Genomic DNA, 25,608 nt, shown 5'->3' on the forward strand with positions numbered 1-25,608 from the left:
ACGCAAGAGTCAATGACAAGCAAGAGATTTGGAGGAATATTTTTAGTTTGTTAAATAAAAATGTTTTTTAGAGTGATACTTTTCACATTACAAAAATAAACCAAAATGAAGAAAAGGTCACTGTAAAATGATGGAAAAAGGATCTGTAGACTTGCTCTTAGTATTTCAAAAAGCCAACAATGCATGTCAAAAAATGAATGCAAGATCACAACAGTCTTGTATTTACTTTGTATTTGGAGAAGGTAGTGAAATAAGTGGCCACATTCTGTTTTCTTTTAATTGCTATTAATATGGTTGATCTGATTGGCTCTTCGATGAATTTCATCCAAGAAGTTCTCCAGTTGTTCTATTAGCATTCTTTTTTTAAACCTGTATAAAAAAATAAGTAATAGCACTCTCAATTTCTTTTTAACAAATAGTTATATATCAGTATAATTTTTTTTAAAAGAGAGAAACTGCCTTGGAAAGATTTTTCAAAGTGAGATGAAAATGAAAAATCAACAACTTTATGATATATAAAATCTCTTGGAAGATTAGCAAATTATTTTATCAGTAGAGTATTAGTTTGTTCCTAAAACAAATAATCCAGGCCTAAGTACAATGGGAAAGAGGTTTGTTTCTTCCACAATCAAAAAGAAAAAGGGGAGGGGAAAAACCCTAATAAATACAAGGGTTATAAATATTCCAGCAATATGGGCTCCCAAAGCAATGACTCCAATAGCTTCTTATGCTCTTTGAACATTGAATGTTGAATGGAATATGAATAAAATATGAATATAATTCCCCACAAAATGGAAGAAGAAATGAAATTTGGGCAATTGCATTTAAACTGTGGTGTTCTATTATTACAATTTGAAAACTAGCAAATCAAGGACAATTAGACATCTGTAGTATAGGATATAGCAAACAAAGTTCAAGTGGCAATTTTTAAATTTTTGCGGTAATAAATATAGTAGACTAAAATTGCTTTTGTCTGCCTAAGTTAATACTGCTGATGCTTTTCAGAATATCCCAAAACACTGCCCAATCTATACCTACTTCCTCTCTACTTGTAAACTAATATGACTACTGACCATAATACTACACAACTCTCTAAAAGGTGGCAGAAGTAGAATGCAGGCACCCGGAATATAGCTAAATCGATGATGAAGTCTGAGTTGACAGAATGTTACATAAAGAGCAGAATGGGTTAAATACTCAATATCAATAATATGAAAAGTTATGGCCTTATCTTGAAACTTCAAAGCAACCTATGCTCTAGCCACTCATAGAAAAAAAAAAAAAAAGAATTAACAGCTTTATCTAAAAAAACCTTTACATGTAGGATGGAAGAAACTGGGGGACTAATTAAAGGGTGGGTATCTTGGAAGGTCAGATGAGACAAACGCTAAGTTTTCTTACATTACTAAAATTCTAGAAGTCTTGAAGAAGAAACAAAAAAATGCTTTTTTACTCACTAAACTCATACAACTATGCTTTCCAGTTAATTGCACTTCATAGTTACCATTTATAATCTTGATCCACATTCCTTGTACTAAAGTACATAATCCTGGGCTACTGAGGCAATCAGAATAAGGCCCATTTGTCCAGCTCTGGTCCCCTTAATTACATGTTTTCCCATATACAAGTGAACTGCATTCAAATATTGCCTTTCAAGATTACCTTTTATCACTAATATTAACTGTAGTTCAAATATACAAAGGAGAAAAATTAAAGACTATAACATATAAAGACACCAAAAAGCCACAGAGTAGGATAAATGAGAATTATGCAAGAATCTGTAATGTGTAGAGAGAAAGGGTCCATGATTTCTGAAGAATTTCTGTGTAGCTATTTTTTAAGTGAACTTCTTTCAATAAACTGAAAAAAAGAGAGAAGCACTTATATACAAAGGGGTGTGTCATATACATGCATAACAACACAAGTATAAAATAGATACTGTTAAAATACCAACTATAGAAAACTGGGGACTCTGCATCATATCATAATGTACAACAGATTATTTACCTTGATGCTTCTTTAATGACATTTTGTAAAAATATTAGTCTTGTTTGTAAACTGCCTTGCACATGCTTCAGTAAAGTGAAGATCTTTTCATATTCTTAAAACAAGAGAAGCAAAAAGAAAAATTAAATGGCTTTAATTTGCACTCTTATTCAATATTTTTCTATTACAGTTTACTACATCAAGATATACTAAGACAAAACCAAAACTAGTCTACATAAAATTTTCACTGCTCATTAGAGATTTTATAATACACATATTTCATCATACATCAACAAAGATAAAATAGCTTTTCAAACACTGCTTTTTTTTGGGTAAAAGTTCTCAGTAGGGTATCAAATATAAAGCTTAGAAGGATGAGTAAACAGCTTTTCGGTAGTGCCACAGAAAAATAAGAAGTGGCCTTTACAAAAATCCATCCTTATGACAAATGCTAAATTACAGCTAACCCGGGGAGTGGATAAAATAGAGGGGTGGGGGGGGAAGTTAAGAGTGCTGTCTCACAGGAATAAAGACGCAGATGTAGAGAATGGACTTGAGGACACTGGGAGTGGGGAGGGTAAGCTGGGACGAAGTGAGAGAGTGGCATGGACATATATACACTACCAAACGTAAAATAGATGGCTAGTGGGAAGCAGCTGCATAGCACAGGGAGATCAGCTCGGTGCTTTGTGACCACCTAGAGGGGTGGGATAGGGAGGGTGGGAGGGAGAAGCAAGAGGGAGGAGATATGGGGATGTATGCATATGTATAGCTGATTCACTTTGTTATACAGCAGAAACTAACATACCATTGTAAAGCAATTATACTCCAATAAAGATGTTTAAAAAAAAAAAAGAATATACACGTCGTAATTGGTGGAAAAAAAAAGAATGCTGCCTCAGTTTCAAGTTTTCACATAAAACTCTGCCAAGGACTATAAGCTCCTAAATGGCCAGTACTGAGTCTTACCCACTTCTGGACCACCCATGGGCCACCGTACCATCATAGCAGGTGATCTGCCAACATCTTTGGAATGAATGTCAATAATATTGAAACTTTACCACACAAAGTTCTTCTGTACTCATATAATAGATAGCTTTCATAATTTTAGTTTTTTGGCCTAAACACATCCCTGATCACTATTATAGTTTAAATCTTAAAAGTTAAGATGGTAGGTAGGTACTATGCCTAGAACTTTACAGATACGAAGTCATTTAATAGTCACTACATCTGTCTGGGTTTGCTGTTACCTTAAAATTCCAGTTGCTGGTTGACAGAATGCTCAAGACTATGGGTTCCTGTCATGGTAGGAACCATGCGTATCTGTGAGTTCCTGCTCTGCTCTCAGTCCCTCCTACTTACCACACCTAACACAGTACTTTGGATATAGCAGATACTCAGTAAGTGTTTGTTGGCTGAATAAAGAACCAAATCTTATATAGCTCATATGTTGTTTAAGAGTGATCTAAAATCAGATCTATGCTTAGTTTATTTGACTTTTTTTTTGAGCACAAACAGAAATCAAATCTGATGTTTGTCTCTAATTATACGTACTTCTTCCTGGCTTTCGGATCTCTTTCATTATTTGTGCTTTTAGTTCAGTGTTGACCTCTTCATGGCTTCTGCAATGCATCAATTTCTTCCCTTTGTTGAGTGAAGATGCTGGTAGATTCTCTTCAGGACATCGTTCTTTATCTCTTGGCTCCTCGTGATTTTCTAAAAATCCACCAACAGTGAGGTCATTAGTTCCTAAGTGGTCATGGCCAAGAGCCTCTGTATGATTGGTTGGTCGTTCCAGTAAATTGGCTGGAGAAGAAGATGCTGAAAATTCACTTTCCATAGCATTTGGTGTAATATCTGATGAAAGTTGGTCTGCAACGTGATTTTCAACCACATCATCTATTGTTGAATCATTAGTGGCTTCTGAAACTAAAAATAAAAATAAGAAAAAAAAATGATGAGAGCCAATTTCAAAGCACACAGTAAAGAAAACTTCAAAGAAACAATATTACAGCAAATCACAACTGATCTCCCTGACTGATGCAAATTAACAATTTGATATGGTTTTTAAGCTTTGCCAAATATATGGTAAATTTCAATGTGAAACATTCACAATATTTTAAAAACGTGTACAATTTTTGCCCTTAGGAAAAATAATAAAAGCCAGTTTCAAACAACTTTTAGTTCTCTGCTTTATTCTATGGCAATTTTATTGAATAAGTAGGTTTTTAATGCTTTAGGGAAATATATGTGATCAAGATTATCATGGTTATCCTTTTATTAGAGAGTACTAGTTCATTCCAACTTACCTCTACCTTGTAAGTTATTACCATTTAGAGGCAAAAGTGAACACAGGGAGTTTAAGCTGATCAATATTCTGCAGCAACATACCACCAAACTTCCACAGCGCCCCCTTTTCTTATAACCATCCATATAGTCTTCATTACTCGAGCAGTGAAGAATAGCTGGTGCCCACTTTAGTTCACTAGACTACTAGACTTAAAAGCTTGCAAGCTTACTACTTAATATTAGATTATTGTACTTGCTCCTCACAGAAAGCAGCTAAATTCTAAGTTCTCTGATTGCTCACCAAACCACCAGGACGCCAGCTGAATTCATCTCTTTACTGTTCAAAATGTAAACTCATCCCCACAAAAATTCCCTGAACTTCTGACTCCCTCCCTCCTAAATTCTATACCATGATATGCAAACTTTACTGAATATTCTCTAGAGTAACTCCTGCTTTAATCGAAACCCAACTCTCCTGCAAAGAAACTGCTGTCTCTCAAACACTCTCTGTGGACTTAAAATAAGGATGTGGGGCTTCCCTGCTGGCTCAGTGGTTAAGAATCCGCCTGCCAATGCAGGGGACACGGGTTCGAGCCCTGGTCCGGGAAGATCCCACATGCCACACAGCAACTAAGCCCATGCGCCACAACTACTGAGCCTGTGCTCTAGAGCCCGCGAGCCACAACTACTGAGCCCATGTGCCACAACTACTGAAGCCCACGTGCCTAGAGCCCGTGCTCCGAAACAAAGAGAAGCCACCGCAATGAGAAGCCCGCGCACCGCAACGAAGAGTAGCCCCCGCTCGCCGCAACTAGAGAAAGCCTGCGCGCAGCAACAGAGACCCAACGCAGCCAAAAATAAAATAAAATAAAATAAATAAATGTATAAAAATAAATAAATAAATAAGGATGTGGAGTCACTAATCCCTTCACCTTCCAATGCCACTTCAAGAACATTTCTCCATGCACTCTCGAAAAATTCTTGCTCTTCTCTGAGATTTAATTATCCCACTCAACGCATCCTCTCTCTCCTCATCACCATCTTTACTGACCTCCAGAGCACACCCGTGGTCGCAGATGTCTCTGGCACCCGGTTCACAGACTTCCTTCCACCCCATGTCCCTTGGGACATCATTCTAGGTCCTTACTACTCACAGTGCGGTTTGTGGACAAGCAGCATTAGTACCATCAGAGAGCTTGCCAGAAATGCCCATCTTGAGCCCGATCCCAAACAATGTATTAGAATCTGTAGTTTAGCTAACCACTCCCCCGACCCCCGCCTGGTTTCACATACACATTAAGGTTTGAGAAACGCTGTAGTATGTGACATCCATGTCTAAGGACATCGCCTCCTAAGAACCTGGCCTCCCAATTCCTCAATTTCTCATCTCCAAGGAACTTTTCCACCCACCCATTTGCTTCTCAAGTGAAACACAAATTCAGGGATGGAGGCATGTGTAACCCTCATCTTTGCAGTATTCCTACTATTGCTCTTGAACTCTGCCAGACTTTCACTCTAGCAATTCCTCTACGTTCTCCCTTATATTAATCAGATTCCTTCTAGATATCCACTTTCTTATCTAACTTATATCCCAAAATGTATCACTTTTTAAGTGTCCTAAATTCTCTCATTCTATTGTCCTCCCATGACACCTGCCAAGCAAAAATCCCAAATTTGATGATGCAATCTATCTTCTTGCTGCAGACTCACATGTGGAATGATGAGCAGGCACTACTGGAGAAATATGACACAGCTCTACAGAGTGGTCACAGTCACCACCTGTACCTGGATCTTAGCACTGCCTAGCAGTCTTATTACAACCTTTTCTCCCTCTACCACACAAAAAATCATTCAAACCTTCTCCACTGTCTTAACATCTCTGACTTTCCCAATATCTCTTTCCTCTCAGTGTACACATCACCTCCAACTTCACAGAGGAAAGCAAAAGCAGAAAGAAGGTGAACTTCCTCGACTTCCCACCGTTAAACTTGTGCCCACCACACCCATTCGGCTTTAATGGAAGAAGCATTCTTCATGTGGGCTCTGGACCATTCATTCCCTTTTGCCTTCTCAGTGATTTTGTGATTATACTTTCTCTCATCTTCATTTTCAGCTTTTCCCTCTCTATTGGCTCCATCACACCAGCATTTAAATATATTCAACTCTGTCATCTTAAAGACCTACAGAACTATTCCAATCCTCTCAAATGATTTGTTTAAGAAGTATCTGAGACCACCAACCACTCAATTCTCTTTCCATTTAGCTTCCATAACACTAAATTACTCCCTATTTTCTCCTCTTTCTTGGATTCTTCCTTTCTTCTCAATCTCCTTTTCTGAACCTTATTTCTCCTCTTAACTTTGGTACTTTCAAAGTTCTGCTCTAGGCTTTTTCTTCTGTTTCCCTTGGTTACTCCAGTGGGGCTTAAGGCTGCCTCCCATACCTATCTCTCTAGCCCAGTCCTCTTCTCGTAAGTTCCAAACTCAATGATCCATCTTCTAACTTAGGAAATCCACCTGGCTATCTAACAGACACTTCTAAACCAAACTCAATTCAACCTCTCTTCTTCCACTCCACCCCTGACACACTGAAATACCCAGGGTCTCTCAACTCCTCCCTTGCCCTGTCTCCATCATCCAGCCAGTCATCACCAAGTCCTTTGCTGATATATCCAAGTATTTCTCCAATACAGGTTCTTCTCACAACCACACTCCCAGGTAACCATTAGCTCTTCCCTGTGTTGCCTAACTGGTTTCTGTGCAACCGTAACAATTATTTAACAACATCAAATACCCAGTCACTGTCCACAATCTCCAATTACCTTATATAGTTTCTGTTTGTGGAAAGTTTGATTTCCTTTGATTCAGAGTCCAAATCAGACCTGGACGTTGCAATTGATTTACATGTCTTAACTATCTTTTAATCTATAAAAATCCTTCTGTACCTCTTTTTTTCTATGCATTTTTTTTTCTGGAAAAATACACACACACACACACACCAGATTCTTTGTCCTATAGAGTTTCCCACAATCTGGATTTTTCTAATTTTATCCCTGTTTTGTTATTTAACATGTTTCTCTGTCCCTTATATTTCCTAAAAATTGGTAGTTAGACAGAGAGGCTTGGTCAGATTGATGTTCAGGGGTTTTTTTGGGGGGGAGCGGGGGGGTGGGCAGGACTACCTCAAAAGTAGTACTGTGTAATTCCATCAGGAGGTATCATACTTGGTTTCTCTCCAGTTAAGATGTCATTAGCCATGAATGATCACTACCTATAATTAATGAATCCATTAATTAAGGGTTCCCTACATCAATTCTCATTCTCCCCTAATAATATTCCACATAGTAAAGTCAGCCTGGTCTTTATAAAATGCTAATCAGATCAGATCACTACCTCTTTAAAACCTTTCAATGGATTCTCATTGTCCTTAGAATAAAGTCTAAAATCTTTATGATGGCTTCCAAGACCCTCCATGATCTAGACTCTGCATGTTTATCTTTCAGTTCTCACTTTTTCTCATTCCCAACAACGCTTGCTATAACCAGCATTCTTTCAGTTCCCTTAATGCCCTGCTCTTTACTGTATGCATCTGCACATACTCTTCTTAGACTACTACTGAGGCATAGGCAAATGCATAGTTAGTTTACTAATTCCCATTCATCCTTCAAGTACTGGCGTAAACAGAACTTCCTCAGTAAAGTGCCTTGACCCCACGGACTAAGTTAAATCCTCTTGCCAAATACTTCCACAACACACTTGACTTCCCTTTTGTAACATTCATCACACTTCTAATGAAATGTTCAATGACTTTCTTTCCTCACTCATTATAAATAAAGGCAGAGATCACTATTGTCTTGTTCACTGCTATACCTCAATGCCTAGCAATGTCTAAATTAGCATATCATTTAAGAATTAGTTGTTGAATTAAACTGAAATTGAAAACCATCTTTCTGTGGGTGTTGATAATGCCCCTTTAAAAACTGTTATTTTTAAATACTTAAGATTTGCAAATGATATTTCAAATCATGATAGCTATTAAGCATAATGAATATATGAAATGTTCAATAAATGTTCATTAAAAAGACATAAAAATGATTACATGCTAATTTAGAGTAAACAAATATCTTCTCTAGACACTCTTGGACCTTATCAATTGTTTCTATAATATATTACAAAAATCTTTCCCATGAAGAACCAAAGAGCAGCAAATAACATTTAAAGAAAAACCTTACTTTTATGAAGAGGAAGGGGTTTAAGAAGATCTGGCTGTGCTTGAGTCATAGCTACAGGTGGTCCTTTTCCTCCAATATGATTGTTCACAACTGGATTCTGTTGTCTGCCTCTTAGTAGTGGAGACATACAGCGACGTCTTTTAGGGATGCCTTGCATATTTGGTTCTCCAGGTCGTTTATGTTTATTTTGAGGTCCAGCCACAAATTCATCTGCCTCATCTATCATCATACCCTATAACAAAAAAGAATATAATTTCCCTAGCTTTACATACAGTTTTTAATTGCACAACTAATTCCAATTCCCAATAAAATAACTGTATTTTAACTGTTGACATTTATTAGGTATTCTACCAAGAAAATATAGCTTCAGCTTTCTTTAGTTAAATTAAGAACTGCTCCTCTCCACAGTGCCTAGTGTAAATAAATTATTTCATGGAACATTTCAAATTTACCTTTTTATCCAGCTTAAAGGGGTTGCCAAATGTATGCAACCTTCGAGGCTGATCAGGATCAAGTTCTCTTAGTGGAGAAGGTACTTGCTTGAGGTATTCCTGGTAATTCCCCATTTGTGCTATAGGAACACTGTGCACTTGATCTTTTCAAACAGAATAGAGCAAAAACAAAAGTTAACCTCACTAAAACTACCTTCCAACTAGTTATCAAATAATGTCTTCTTATGTATGAATGTTCTCTGGTTTATTCTAGTCAATCTTTCCTTACCACATATTCTAAATTATTTTGTGACCATTATAAATATTGTGACATAAAATCTTGAGATTTTTTTAAAATAAAATTTTAAATACTTGATTTTATCTTCTAAACAAAGCAAAAATATTGCAGTTAATTTCAGTGTATAGAATAAGCATATGTGTAACCTTTCTATGAAAAGGAAATGTCTCTTCTACTCTATTCCAAATAAGCAGAATTTAATTAAAGCAGAATTTATAGAAAAGAGATATCACATAGATGACCCTGTTTATATAAAACTATAGTTGAAATGCTTACATGAGAGTTGGCAAAGGGTTAAGTTCTCATCTGACTTGATTTGTAGTAGGTGCCATGGGTACAGTTGAAGGAAATACCAGAATAGGACATATATTGGCCACCCAGAGTTAAACTAGTTAAACTACCAGATACTAGTAGATCACAAGAAAATGATTTTGTTTGTGCATGTACTTGTATATGTGAATGTATGAAGAAAGCTAAAAAGGAAACTAAGCTGCTAACAAAGGTCATTACCTCTGGGGAATAGAATTTGGGGCAACAGTGATGGTAGGAAGAAGTGTAGAGAATCAGGGATGACTCACTTTTTACTTCATTCAATGAGAATGTAATACTACTGTTATAATTCTTTAAAAGTTACAATAACACTCTATGTATTTCCAATATAAAGAAATAAGTTTACTGAAGAAATACCAACATTAAAACCATGATCTAACCTTCATCCTGTCCTTTAAGAAATCTGCGGGTGCTCTTCAAAAGATTAGATCTCATTCTTGTTAAGTGATCCAAAAGATTCCGTCTTGGTATGTCATACGCATTTCTAAATGTCTGTGGCTTCAAATCCTGTTAAAAAAGATTTAAAGACAAGATTTATTTTCAAACATAGAATTAAGAGACTGAAATCTCTAGCCTGCAGCATAGCTTTGAAAATAAGATACACAAGTTAACTAACTAGCTTAAAAAAATAAAGAGATATGATGCAATCTTACTGTACTGTTTTAATAACCAAAAGATTAAAATTTGGTAGTGAGGCTCAACCAAATAATCTCAAGCTCATATCTGTCCAAGATTTTATTACATATTCTGTCTAAGAGAAGTAAATAAAAGCTTTGATGTATAATTTACATACCATAAAACTACCCATTTCACATAAACAGTTTGATGAGTGTTCATAAATGTATAGTTGTGAAACCATGACTACGATCCAGTTTCAGAACATCTCCATCATCCCAGAAAGTTCCTTGTGCCCATTTGTAGTCAATCTCTATTCCTATCCCCAAGCAACCACTAATCTAACTCTCCTTCTCTCTACATTCCATTTTATAAACCGAATCTTGCAATATGCAATCTTTTCTATCTGGCTTCTTTCACTGAGCATGTTTCTGAGATTCAACCATGTTGTTCGTGTACTGGTGTCTATTCCTTTTTACTGTCTTTTCCTTTTTACATGGATATACCATATCTCTATCCATTCACCAGTTGATGAACACTTGGACTATTTTCAGTTTGGGGCTGTTACTAATGCTGCTATGAACATCTGCATACAAAGCCTTTATATACACATATTTTCATTTATCTCGGTAGATACCTACCAGCAGAACTGTTGGTATATAGCAATATTTACCTTTCCTAAGAAACTGCAATCTATTTTCCATCAATAATGTATAAGAGTTCCAGTTGTTCTACAACCTTACCAACACTTCGTATTTTTCAGTCTTAAATTTTAGCCATTCTAGTGGGCATAAAGTGGGATCTCATTATGGTTTTAATTTGCATTTCCCCAGTGGCTAATAATGTTGAACATCTTTTTATGTGCCTGTTCAAGTTTGTATATGAGGTGTCTGTTCAAATATTTAGTCTATTTTTTTAATTGGATGTTTGTCTTTTTATTATTGAGTTCTATGAGTTCTTTATATATTTTGAAACAAGTTCTTTATTCAATACATGTTTTTCTCCCAGACTACAGCTTGCCTGGAAGAAACATCAAAGTTTCTTCTGAAGACAAAAATTTCAATTTTAATGAAGTTCTACTTATCAAGTTTGTGTGTGTGTGTGCTTTGTGTGTTGTATTTTAGAAATCTTCATTGACCCATAATCCAACATCTTAAAAATTTCTTCCTGTTCTGTTGTAGAAGTTTATAGTTTCAGTTCTTACATGTATGACTATGATCACTTCAAGTAATGTGAGGTAAGGGTCAAGTTCATTATTTTGCATATGGATAGCCAAGTGTTCCCACGCTATTTGTTGAAAAGACTGTCTCCTAACCCACTGAATTATTTTGGCACTTTTGTTAAAAATTAATTGACTCTACGTGTGACGGCCTACTTCTGTTCTACTGATCTATATATTTTTCCTTATGCCAACAACACGTTGATCGCTGTAGCTTTACAGTAACTTTTAAAATTAGATAGTGCAAATCTTCCAGCTTTATTCTTTTCCAAAATTGTTTTAGCTACTCTAGGACCTTTACACTTCCATATAAGTTTTAGAATCAGCCTGTCTGTTTCTACGAAAAGACTACTGGGATGAAGATCTTTTTAATGAGTATTCACAAAGCACTTCAGGATCATGCTGTGTACCCAAGGTCAGCAGTATAAAAGTACCAAATTACAGTGAACTCTACCATTAGCTATGTAACTTTAGGCAATCTCTAAGCCTGTTTTCTCATCTATAAAATGAATGGGATGGTTTGCTCTTTGCAGTTCATCCATTCATCCACTCACCATGTACAGTGTTTAACTCTAAAATCTAATGATTCAATAATAATATAATTGATCATTATTCTGCGGAGGTACAGAAGTTCGGACAAACAGTATCAGTTAACAGAAAACTGGCCATATTCAACAATATAACAGACTATAACTATATCAGTACTAAATTCACATAACCATTACCTTATTGAGCAAAGCAACTTGGAACCCAGTGTATTCTTTCATATTAAGGTCTAGCAGTCTGTGAGGAACATCCTCTGAAATTCCCTGGAGCAGCTGTTGAAAATCTTTCCTATAAGCCATTGATAAACCATGTGATCTGCTTCGGACTTTAATTCCAGTTTCCGGTACTACTTTTTTGCCTACAGAACCGATGACTCGATCAGATTCTATTTTCGCCTAAAGCAAAAAAAACCCAAAAGTTGTCTTGACATAATCTGAAGTGGTAAATTAAATGCTAATCATTTTGGTCTTCCATAAATTAAGTTTTTATTATATTTAAAAAGTACATAAGAAATTTAAAACTCTACTTAAGTAGAGAAGTTTATGTCAAGTCCTTGGTAAACTGAACACAGTTTAAACAATAATGTCTTATGATTTTAAATCATCACAATTCTTACCTTTTGGAGCAGGGTTCACAAACACAACTTCAATTTATTTTATTTATTAAGTACCCACTACACCTAAACCATGAAATGTAAATGTACCCTAAATAAAAATATATATTTCCAATTCAGAGGTGAAATAAAATTAGAAAAAAAACCTCATCAACATTTACTTAAAGACATTATTACTAGCACATAACTAAATGTTCATAGATATGGCAAACACTGATGGAGTTTTTCACTGGAAAGCAAAATAGCAATATTTTGACTCTTTCCAACCTACATTTCAATTAGCACTTGAAGTAGAGATGGCAGAAGTACTGGAAAAATTGTGTTTTATACAATTTTAATAACTTGGCAGTCAAAGCGTATACTGCTTGACTACTATAGTATCTATTAACGTGATTTATGCCCAAAATGAAAAAATTCAGTATTTTTACAAATATTTCAAAAGAAACTCCCATTTTGAAAGAAAAAGCTATAAGTTTAAAACATAAAGCAAAAGAAACTGACTTTTTTGTCTAAGAAAAACAACTTTCTAACATAAATTTCCCAAAAGAAAACAAAGAATGTTCACATACAGGAAGGCTAGGACCACATTAATAAAAGCTATTTTCACAAACTAGGAATTACTACTTGAAATTATCATTTCAAAACACAGCATACCATTTACTTGAGACAGAATTATGTTAATATATGATATATGTGGTTTTAAAATATAATACATTAATATGATGGAATTCTATTACAATCATCAAGAACTAACATCTGGCCTATTGACCACCTTAGCCAAAACCATTCAAAGTACTTAATGGCTCTATTTCTTAACATTACCTGCTGACTCAATTTTTTGAGGTATGAAATGACACTGTAACTAAGTCCATATTCCATACTGTCTGCTATTAGGTTAGGTGCTCCCATCATTCTAACAGCTTTCTTCAAAGGCTACAGGAAAAAAGAAAATACCACTCAATCCTGAGCTTATCAAAAACTTATAGCTATATGTATTGTCAATTTTGAAAATTTCGCCTCCCAAAATGTCTCCTTTTCTTCAATAAGAGTCACATAATCATATTTGTACTTCATTAAAATGTTTGTCAGTGGTATGAAAGGCAGTTTGAAATACTAAACAAGAATTAGAGGCCATAATAACAACACCCAGAGCAAGAAAGGGTGAAGTCCTGGACTTCTTAGCATCATTGGAGACACTAAGTTTGGAAGAAGAGGGCAGGAGACACATTGCAGAGGTTGATTTGATAGAACTTGGGTAGTAAGTAGAAAGAGGAGTCAAGGAAAATAGAAGATTTCTGCCTTGGGTAACTGGAAGGGTTGTGGCTCGACCCCTCACTAGCTTTGAGACCCTGTACCAGGTAATATAACCCCTCTGTGCCTTAAGTTTCTCATTTGTAAAATGATAATAGTAGTATCTACCTCATAGGGTTGTCATGGGATTAAATGAATTAATGCATGTAAATACATCTGGCACACAGTAAGCATTCAGTAGGTATTAATCATTACTACTATTATCATTAGCTGAGCTGAAAAAACAGAAACAAGCTCTGAAGGAAAAATGAGGAGGCAAAAATCATCTAATATTTACTGTGGATGTGATATAGTGATTTTCAATTGTAAGGACTAATTGAGAGCCACTTTGTGCAAGGAAAAATATCACTAGCAGGACTGTCTAGCCCATGTGAATGGGACAGAGTCAGAAAAGGATGATAACCACCCAATGACATATTAGAGAGTGTATAAAAGCACTGGTGTCAAACTGGAATCAAATCCCAGATCTGATACTTAATATTCATGTGGCTTTGGCTAAATCCCAATTGCTATGAAACATAGGAGTCAAACATATGCAACAGTTCATATTCAAGTGTTTCTTCCTTTTCCCTCTCTTACATAGCAGGCACTATGTGCTAGACACACACAACTTTTCTCTTACAACTATAACATATAATTTTCAAAGCTCAAGAAATTAGTGTTCTTATTAGGGACCATTTAGAAAGATTAGTTACAGTCAAATACTGTAACATTCCTGCAGTAAAAGCAGAAGTAATGTTTTAAAGTGCTTTTAGTGTACGTCTTTTTGTTAAGAAGCTACTTTTCACAAAATAAATAAAGTAATATATTTAATAATATATGCATTATTGGTCCTATCTATTATGATACACTAGGTTTTAAGTAATATTTCCGGAGATTTAGGGAATAATGCAACACAAACCTTTTTTTGTACCCTTAAAGGGAAATAATTATAAAACTGCAATTTAAAAAGGTAGTATAACAATTGAGGTTAAAAGCTTAAATTCTAAAGCCAGGCTGCCTGGGATTGAATTCCTGACCCCCAAATATTAGCTATGTAGCCTTGGATGAATTATTTAATCTTTTAGTGCCTCAGTTTCCTCATCTGTGAAATAAGAACAGTGATTTCTGCCTCATAGGGTTACCATATAAATTAAATGAGGTTAATACATGTAAAGTGCTTAGGATAGAACCAGGCCTGGGTAAGCATTATACATACATACATACATATATATACATATATATATATATATATATATGTATATATATATATTATCATCATCATCATCATCATCATCATTATTCTGAAAATCACTGAAACATTTATTTCCCATTACATTTATATGGGTAATTTGTACACTCAATTTTCATGACATTTATTCTATAACAGCAATAAATAAAAGTTTTAATACCTACAGTAAACTATAAGCATGATATAAAATTTTATAAAAAGTTCTATTTTTAACAATAATATTCTTACCCCAAGATAGTAGGGAGGCATTGTCTTCAAATAACTTTCAAATGACTGTCTCCATTTCAATGTTGGTTTTGCCTTATGTACTTTAAACAAGTCATCTATAAATTTATAATGTGAACAAACTATCATCATTCATTGTTTTCACACATGAAAATCAAGTCAAATAAGTTTCATTTTTAAAGTCTGCTTTCTTATTTATATAAGAGAGAGAGGAACATCTGACCTATATTTTTAACAAAATTAAAGGTAGTAAAATTTTTGGTTCTGGCATTTTTGAGTAGTAATACCACTTTAAAAATAAAAAGGTGTCAATTATGGTCTAAAATTAAATGTAATAATAAAGGTAGAATCAGAAAATACACAAGGAAAATCTAGATATGAAACAGATTTGAAGACAGAAACAAAGTATGCATGATGTTTTCTATAAAATACACCTACTAATATTTTGTCTGTAACCTTTAAATCTGATGCAGTTCCATGAAGGGAAAGATGTCTTCTCCAACAGTACCCCTCAAAAAATTATAGCCAAATGGTCCCCAGAAACCAACTTTAGGCTTATCATATTATTTTAGAACAAATTCATCATTTAAAAAAATTTGCCAAATGAAAATTAAAAGTATAGATAAATCCTTAGAAAATACTCAGCTCTTATAAATATGATATGTTTCTACAAAATGTCTAATTATTTACCGAATACAAAGCCTGCATTACTAATTCTAACTATGTAAGAAATCTAATTGCAAAAAACTTAGAGAATACTTAATTTAGAAACTTAAAATATAATATCTTCAATAGTTTGCAGAATCAAAGGTAGTTTGACACTGACTTTCAATTTATCAGAAACATGCACGGGTTGCTATAACACAACCTTATACAGCTTCAGTGTTTTAGAATTAAAAAAAAAAATCTTCATTAATTTCCAGAAGACAAGAAAACTTAGAAAGGGAGGGATGTTCCCAAAGTTTGTTTTTAGGAAAAATTTGTATGTATGCTAAGCCACAGAGAATGTGATGAGAATAACTTACCTAAAAGGGGAAGGAGGACTGGGTAATTGTAAGGCATCACAAATAAGTTGACACAGTTCAGTGCTGTACTGGCTTTCAAGTAACCAAAGGGATGGCCAAGTTCGCTATATTTTGCACTATTGCTCACATATACCTGTTAAAAAGGAGTAGTTAAAACTTCACCTTTAATAACCTTTACAGAATGTTATATAAACCACGGATTCAATTTAACTTTTTAAGAAACATCAAATTAAATTTTTAGAGATTCTGATACTGAGTGAAGTAAGTCAGACAGAAAGACAAATATCATATGATATTGTTTATATGTAGAAACTAAAAAAAGGCTACAAATGAACTTATCTACAAAACAGAAATAGAGTTACAGATGTAAAAAATAAAACTTATGGTGTGGGGAGTGGGGAGGGATAAATTGGGAGACTGGGATTGACACATACACACTGCTATATATAAAACAGATAATTAATAAGGACCTGCTGTATAGCACAGGGAACTCTACTCAGTACTCTGTAATGGCGTATATGGGAAAAGAATCTAAAAAAAGAGTGGATAGGGCTTCCCTGGTGGCGCAGTGGTTGGGAGTCCACCTGCCAATGCAGGGGACACGGGTTCGAGCCCTGGTCCGGGAAGATCCCACATGCCGCGGAGCAACTAAGCCCATGTGCCACAGCTACTGAGCATGTGCTCTGGAGCCCGCGACACAACTACTGAGTCCGTGTGCCACAGCTACTGAAGCCCACACGCCTAGAGCCCGTGCTCCACAACAAGAAAGCCACCGCAATGAGAAGCCCGTGCACAGCAATGAAGAGTAGCCCCTCCTAACTGCAACTAGAGAAAACCTGTGCGCAGCAACAAAGACCCAGTGCAGCAAAAAAAAAAAAAAAAAAAAGAGTGGATATATGTATATGTATAACTGATTCACTTTGCTGTACACCTGAAACTAACACAACATTGTAAATCAATTATACTCTCAATAAAAATTAAATAAATAAATAAAAATTTAAATCACTATAGTCGTTCAGCTCACCTGCCAACAGGTTTGAGGAGATTTTCTTTCCAGGATAAACTGAGTCAGCGGTGAAGGTTCCAACTCATATTTGTCAAAAGGCAATTTGTCAATAACCATCGGTTCACAGTCTGTACAGGAAAACTTCACTACAGGATGAGATGTACGAGGTGGCTAAAGGGGAAAGTCTTATTATTACTCTTTCACAAAGTACCAGAAACAAACTCCTTTTTAGTATCCCTCACTTCCAAAGTTTACTCAGTTTCTCAGTTTTGCTAGTGAGAATTTAATTTACTACCAAAAGCACCACTAAGCTGAAAGAAAATACTTAAAAATGTAATGCTTAAATTATATATATTCACAAGAAAAAAAAACACTTCAAAATCTATACAGAATTAAAATTTTTGTTAAGTCTTAAAATCAAATTTATCAGAAAAATTAAATGCAAAATTTTGGAATTAAATAAGTGTTCAGGGCTTCCTGGTGGCGCAGTGGTTGAGAGTCCGCCTGCCGATGCAGGGGACACGGGTTCGTGCCCGGGTGTGGGAGGATCCCGCATGCCGCGGAGCGGCTGGGCCCGTGAGCCATGGCCGCTGAGCCTGCGCGTCCAGAGCCTGTGCTCCGCAATGGGAGATGTCACAACAGTGAGAGGCCCGCGTATCGCAAAAAAATAATAATAATAATAAGTGTTCATTAATTTTTATATATAAGAAACAACTAATTTAATAGAAACCTTCCTAAGTCCTCAATTGTAGCAATTTAACTACTTGGCTTCCAAATTGATGACACACATTGATCAGTACAAATTTTTGAATATACAATATATTAGGGCATATATATATTTATACTTATAAATTATTAATTTATAGGTACATAATAAAATATATATCAAAATAATATTAAAAATAGAAAAGAGTAAACATACATAGAAGTTCTAATGCGTCCCTTCCCTATTCCAGCAGACTGTATTGGTTACCCCTGTGTTAAATACACCCTACTTTGGAGGCCCTGTTGTAGAGCTGCAAAAACCACAATACTTTAAAGGAAAAAAAAAGCAAGTTACTCTATTTCCCCCTTAACAGTCTCCTTCCTAAAAATCTCACCAAGTGAAGATTAGTGAAGAAAATATGAGCTATGAAGAAATAATGTGAAATTTCATAGCTATAAAGGACTCCTTTTGGCCTCAGTTACTATCTACATATACCGGTGGCTCCCAAATCTACTGTATAGGGACCAGATTTCTCTCATTTCTCTTATCTATCCAACTACCTACTGTACATAACCTGAATTTTCTATAGGTCCCTCAAATATATTATTACCCAATTCATTATTTCACCCCCAAACCACAAAACCTGTTCTAAAAAACCTAGATGTTAGCCTTAATATCTCCCTCTTATCTTCCATACTTAACTGTCACAAAGAATTAGATTAAATGATACCACAAATTCTAAGCCACTTAGTAGAACACATAAACATGGCAGATGCTCACTACTTTAGTTACTGCCCTCTGTCAATGCTAAATTCTCATCTCTCTAAAAATTTACCTTCTATTTCTTACCACTCTAATTCATGCCTTCATCATTTCTCAGACTAGATTAGTACAATTGTTCATTTTTAATTAGTCTCCCTAATTAGTCAGCCCCCTCCAATCAATCCCATGGCCATGAAAGATAAATATAATCATGTAATTTTCCTAACTCAAATTATTGGGTAAAAATAGCAGCCAACCACCTAAAAATAGGGCCAGATTCTTTTCTTTTAATATTGTTTTACGAAGAGCCTTGACAATACGGTCCCCCCCAATCTGCCTTTTAACCACCACACCATGTACACCCTGTGCTCCAGCCATACCAAAATGACTTGCAGTTGCCCAAACAGATCATTATCTTTCATGCCCCGGTGTTTCATATGTTATCACAAGCTGCTTTACTATTTTCCCCCCTGCATAATGCAAACAAAGTTTTGAAGACTGAACTGGCAAGGCAAGTACCAACCTCTAAGAAACTTCTTCCCTGACACAGTCTCACCATGTACCCCAAACACATACCAGGCAGTTAGGCACCACCTCCTCTGGGCTCTGCTCTGCCCCCTATGATAGTTAGCACACTGTAGTCTATTATGTTTATATGACTGACCTTCCTATGGAATGGCAAGGTTCCAGAGGGGAAGTATTGTTTTGCTCCTGTACCTAGCATGTACCTGACATACAGCGTATTGAATGGGTCTGTGAAACTCATCTATTTTTTTGGATGACAATATTGAGATCCAAAAAGAAAAGGGGGGGCATTTATTATTTCATTTAATCCCCAAAATAATCCTATGAGATAGGAGTTACTATCTCTATTTAACAGATGGGAAATTGAGGCTTAGAGAAGATGATTAACCAAAGACACATGGTTAATAACTGGTAGAGCCATGATTCAAATTCAGAACCAGTCTCTAATAAATCACATTTAATTTCAGTATCAATACTTATTTTTTAAAATTTCATTTCCCCTCAACTATCCTTCAGTTACTAAATTTTGCCAGTTCTTTCTAATATTCTCTCTCTCTTTTTTTATCATTCTCTCTTCCATCATCTTAATTCAAACTCTTATATTAAGTGAACCAAAGCAATAGCCCTCTAGGTAAATAGCTTACCTTCCAGTTCATGTAACAACCACCAGATTAATTTTCCTAAAGGAACACTGTTAAAAATGTCTTCAGTTCTATGAACCCTATTAAGAAAAGCTCAAATTCCTTAACCTTGCATGTAAAGTCATGAGCAATTTGGTTTATTTAATAGTACTCTCAATGTCCTACATACATATTATGACCCACCTATCCTCACAGTTACTTTCCATTCCTCTAAATTCACCTTGTTCTTTTTTACTTCCATACTTTTTTCTCACACAGTTTCCTCCTCCAACTGAAATCCTACCGACACTTCAAAATCCTCTATGGCTTGTAACAATTTGTAATAGACCACTGGAGCAATATTAATAGATAATGCTTGTGATACTGGTTTTGGACTTCTTCTGATTAGGACTTAACAAGTACCATATGTACTACTGTAGGTGTTAAATAAATATAATAGAATGAATAACCAATAATATAATATTTCATATAAATATGATATCTGTTCCGTAAGAATTCTGAAAGGGCTCTAGAGGAGAAAGTAATATGAGCAAAGAAATTGAGAGCTTTTCTAAAGCCAGACTAAAAAACTATGATGGTTCAATCCAAAAAAGAAAGATACCTCACTGAAATGTATAAAAACTTAATTTCATGTACTACATTAAATCCCTAATGAATAAAGGAAATATCACTTTATAGACCTTGTAGAGAATAAAAGTAAAAATTATCCTAAAGAGTTGATATTGGTTTAAAGCATAAAAGGTTTCAAAAAGAGTTCAATTTAATTCATAAATGATAGCTGCATGAAACATTATTAAAGACTGCTTAATAATCTTTGAAATACAACTCATCTTCTAAAGGTAACATCAAAAGAACCACTGTCATATCCCATGGCGTCCTCAGTTACTACAAAAAACACTAATCTGAAAAAAGGGTATTAACAATATTTAATAGATATTTGTATAAATTTACCCTATTATTATAAGAACCATACAGTGAACACTGATAATTCACCAGGATCATTCAACGAGCCTCACTGTTTCTAAAAATAATTCCTATAAACAGACCAGAAAATCTTTGCTACCTTAAACCTCCAGACTGAAAACACTGAATATAACTAAAACTATGCAAGTCAACATGAATTTCTAAGACTAAGTCCTAAAAGATTGCAGGCAAACCATCAGAATTATTTTCTAAGCCTTCATTTAAACTGTATATTATGTCCCAGAGACAAATCCTCATGTTACATTATATTTAGAATCCAAAGAGAAGTTCTTGTTACTATGCTTCTGTAACCAGATGCCAATAATAAAAGCATAAGCATAATGTTAGATTCTAAAGGAGACAGATGCCTCTTCTCTATTACTTCCTGATGAACAATACAGTATACTTAAAAGCAAGTAACAGCTCATCAGAGCACTTTGAGCGCTTGTCTAATTCCTATACAACAGCCACACCTTTAACTGACGGGAGCACTTAAAACTAGTAGGAAAAGCAGTTAACGGTTACTATTACAAAGTCACCGTCTCTCTGGTACTTACTAGTGTTGGAGAATTCTGATCTGGCCAAAAAGACTCTGGAACAGGCCAGTGACCTATAGGAACCCCAGTTTTAGGATTTGGTCTGACATATATGAGTTTGTGACAGCTATGCCAAGGCTGAGATCCCAAAGGCCTTGATACATCTGGCTGCCCATCTACGGCAAAGAAATCAAAGCAAAGTATGTATCATTAAAGGAAAAACATAAGCAGTTAAATTATATCTACTATTACTTAGTAAAAATGTCTTAATACTTGTTTAATTCTGGATTTTCCTATTTTTCTTAAATGGTAGAATACTATCATGACTAAGGCTTAACATTTAGATTATATCAGAATTCACTAGAGAGTGACATCAGCAAATTCCAACTATGAGTTCAATAGGTGAAAAGAGGTCCCACAGCATCTTTTGCTTGTCCAATCAGAGTATGTAAAACATACTTTATGGTAGATACTTGTTTAACGAATGACATGTTTTCCCCACTAGATGATAAGGGCGAACACTCAATTTCTTCACCATCGTGCTTCGCTTAGGAAATACTAGGTAAGTATTGCTAAATGAATATTTCTTTAAAATCAATCTTTTTAACTAAAGCCTAATAACTAAAATGAAAAGTTAATATGCAAATCCAGATTTGAGGTGCCTACCTTTAATCTAAAACAATTCTAGAAAACAGTAACTCTCTGCAACAGTTCAGTAAACATTTACTTAGTGCCTAACTCTAAGCAAAGTCCTAAAATAATTTTAAAATAAATATATTCCATGTGTAACAATTCAATTCTTTTTAAGTTTGTTTTTTTAAACCAGACACAGTATGCGATGTATATAATCTTCCCATCTTCTGCTCCTTCCCTATAATCCCTTCTGAGGGTACCACTTTCTCATCTCTATGACCTTTCTCTTCTCCCAATTACCCACTCTAGTGGATCACCTCTGCCAGTGCCATTAATGACTTTCTAATTCTTGTCATAAGCTACATCATACAAGGCAGAAGGTCCAGATGCAAACTGTCCATTGGTTCTGGTAAAACTCCTTATTCCCTCTGGCTAATATAAATAGTTCATGATCACAAAAGATTAGAATAAAGCCAGGTGGGGCTCAGCTAGACTTTAAAGGATCAAGCTGAATGGCAAAGGCTGGCTTCTCATTTTGGAAACCACACCAACCATTTGGTTCTGATCAGTCTGATCTTTAGAAAAAATGTAGCTAAGGAATTAAATAAACACTTAGGGTTGAACACTCTTGTGAATTAAGGGACATGGAAGAAGCATATATACTAGAGAGAGTCAGCATTACAATACTAAAAAGGAAATATACTACTCTGTAAATGTTTAAAAAGGGTTTTGGCACTTATAAATTTTCAGGCTATGAACAACCAATATAAAAAAGCGATGCTACCAAACCACTGTCATATTACCTTGACTTTCCTATTTAATCTTCCCCCGTTACCAACAGCTGTTTTGTCATCTCAATAATCTGGCCTTAACATTGACAAGGCCAAATCATAGTAATTTTTCAGTTCTAGGTGAATACTTGGTAAACCCAGCTTAAAATGTCTATAGGAGAAGTACAATAATACCTTCTACAGGGGAAGGATCTGGTCCTGCTTTCTCAAAGTTTATTACCACTCCACTTTGTACTTTCTGCACCAAGGACTCCAGACACTGATTAAGCATTCTTGGAGAACATACAGAGTATGAACGGCCTGAAATAAAAAGAATAAAGTTGCAAAAATTCCTACTTTTAACAAAAAAGAACCATAGTAGGGTTTTTGACAATACTGATTAACAAAAGTTCAGTGATAAAGTCTGACCTTTTCATTATCTAATAGAAGAATAACAAAACAAAAATAGCTATTCTCAATCAATCAACAATTCCATTTTGTGAGAGTATGTAAATTTTTCTTTGTAATTAAAGGTATGTGGAAAATAGAAATCTCTGTGTGAACAAACCACAATGAAAAAAATCATTATATATATATACACAATGAATTACATGAAATGAGATATTAAAATATATATAAATATAAAAAACTATCTCCAACTGTTTTCCAACACAATTTATCTTTATTACACATATACAACATCTGGTAACTAACCTCCAAAATCTTACTCCTGCTTAACAAAAGTATTATCACTAAAGATTAATGCTAAGGACATAGATGATACTCAATAATTATTTAATTGATCTGCTGGTAGGTACTGCATATTTTAAGTGTTTGCACTTTAATATAGAGATAGTAGCATGTGCTTTTCTGAATTTCATTTGGCTTACATACTTAGAAATTACCTATCTTAAGTGAATTTCCCTCTTGAATATTTTAACCTATAAAATTTTTAGTTCAGAAGCATTAAAATGCTAGTGATTAAGAAAAAATACCAGTGAAAAGACTTCTTAAACAGGGATTTTTCAATAAATATATCTAGACCTGTGCTGTCTCATATTGCAGCCACTGGCCACATATGGCTACTGAAGACTTTGAAACACAGCTAGTCCAAATTGAGATATACAGTAACTATAACATACACACCTGATTTTGTAAAGATAATGTAAAATACCTGAATAATTTTTAATTACCAATATCATGTTGAAATCTTTTGTATATATTGATTTAAATAAATATTATATAAATTAATTTTACATGTTTCTTTTTAGTTTTTTGGTGGCTTTTTTTTTTGGCTGTACCACTCGGCTTGTGGGATCTTAGTTCCCCAACCAGGGACTGAACCAAGTCCCTCGGCAGTGAAAGTGCAGAGTCCTAACCACTGGATCGCCAGGGAATTCCCTATCAGTTTCTTTTTAATGTGACACTATAAAATTTATAATTATATATATAATTTATATTTCTATTATCTGTACTGATCTAGACCACTGCTGAAAACCATGACAACTAAAAATCTTTAATCAAACATCTTACAATGTTATTTGCAATAAGCTCAATACGGAAAAGTCCTATTCCTTAAGAAATTCAACCAATTATTACCAAACACGTTATATTATTATATTTGACATATCAAATTACTCATGTCAATTTACACTCAACATGTGATTTGCTAAAGGCTACTCAGAAAAGAGAACACTAGGCAGTACAGTGATTCAAATCCTCAGAGTCAGCTTAGAGTAACAAGCATCATATAACAAATGGCTTACACTGAATACAACAATAAGAGCCGTACTTATAAAAATACTCACCAATTACTGAGTGTCTATGTACCTGGCACTATTCTAATCACTCTATTAATTTATCCAATCCTAGCAACAATTGTATTGGTTACTTTCTCCATTTTACAAATGAGAAAACTAAAGCATGGAGAGATTAACTAATTTATTCAAGTTAGTATAGTAGTGCAGCCAAGATTCAAACCCTTACAAGGTATCAGACACTTTCATCTGGATATACCTTCTTCCCTGAAAACCATGATGTTAATTTAAAATAGAAAGCCTATATGGAACCACACTTATTTGAAAGAATTGGCAAATTAAAATTTTTTGAGTCCATTTAAACATATACATAAAACAATACATAAAAAGGCTGATTGTCTTAACACAAGAAGTATTTAGAAGATTATATAGAGGTTCAATATCTTATTTCATGATATTTAAGCATATTCCCAAGATGTTAATTAAAAACAGAAGTTCTTAAGTATAAAATTGTGGCAATCCTTTCTACTCCCCTAACCTGTGTCATCAACTAATTGATTAGGAAAATATAAGAGGTTATGATCTTAGTATGAAATAAAATTACTAACAAAGACATTTTATGAAAATTGGAGAAAAAATAAACTTGAGTCACTTAGAAAATAACAAAAATTCATTAATTCTTTTGAAAGTTAAAGGAAATTTTGCCATCTTTACAAAGTGAACCTATAACCTATGTCATGTTTCTTTTCTTCTTTATGTCAAAACTCACCTCTTGGAATGTTTAACACCTTGTATTGAAGGATAAAGTTTCTGGGATCACTAATAATATTTGTGAGAAAAGCACATACTTTCAAGTCAAGAAGCTGGCTCACTTGTGGTTAGAGGATCCCCCCCAAAAAATCTAAACATAGTGAGTCTGAAGGCAGTAAAGTGAAACAAAGGAAAAAAAACTTTCCCCC

General features: G+C 34.7%; 1 protein-coding gene across 1 annotated transcript in view; it reads right to left on the reverse strand.

Annotated features, from left to right (window-relative positions):
- Positions 1 to 275: 275 nt before the first annotated feature.
- INTS6 (integrator complex subunit 6) overlaps positions 276 to 25,608 on the reverse strand; it is a gene marked incomplete at both ends in the record, with an annotated part of 93,791 nt that continues 68,458 nt past the window's right edge. Inside the window, 13 exons of the mRNA XM_079722066.1 lie at positions 276 to 369; positions 2,008 to 2,101; positions 3,541 to 3,915; positions 8,507 to 8,738; positions 8,959 to 9,101; positions 9,946 to 10,072; positions 12,125 to 12,340; positions 13,381 to 13,491; positions 15,329 to 15,423; positions 16,351 to 16,483; positions 17,375 to 17,527; positions 21,511 to 21,665; positions 23,088 to 23,213. Of these exons, the coding sequence (XP_079578192.1) occupies positions 276 to 369; positions 2,008 to 2,101; positions 3,541 to 3,915; positions 8,507 to 8,738; positions 8,959 to 9,101; positions 9,946 to 10,072; positions 12,125 to 12,340; positions 13,381 to 13,491; positions 15,329 to 15,423; positions 16,351 to 16,483; positions 17,375 to 17,527; positions 21,511 to 21,665; positions 23,088 to 23,213 (2,054 nt within the window). The remainder of the gene's footprint in view (positions 370 to 2,007; positions 2,102 to 3,540; positions 3,916 to 8,506; positions 8,739 to 8,958; positions 9,102 to 9,945; positions 10,073 to 12,124; positions 12,341 to 13,380; positions 13,492 to 15,328; positions 15,424 to 16,350; positions 16,484 to 17,374; positions 17,528 to 21,510; positions 21,666 to 23,087; positions 23,214 to 25,608) is intronic.

Source organism: Hyperoodon ampullatus (genome assembly GCF_949752795.1).
Source record: "Hyperoodon ampullatus genome assembly, chromosome: 16".
Classification (NCBI taxonomy): Eukaryota; Metazoa; Chordata; class Mammalia; order Artiodactyla; family Ziphiidae; genus Hyperoodon; species Hyperoodon ampullatus.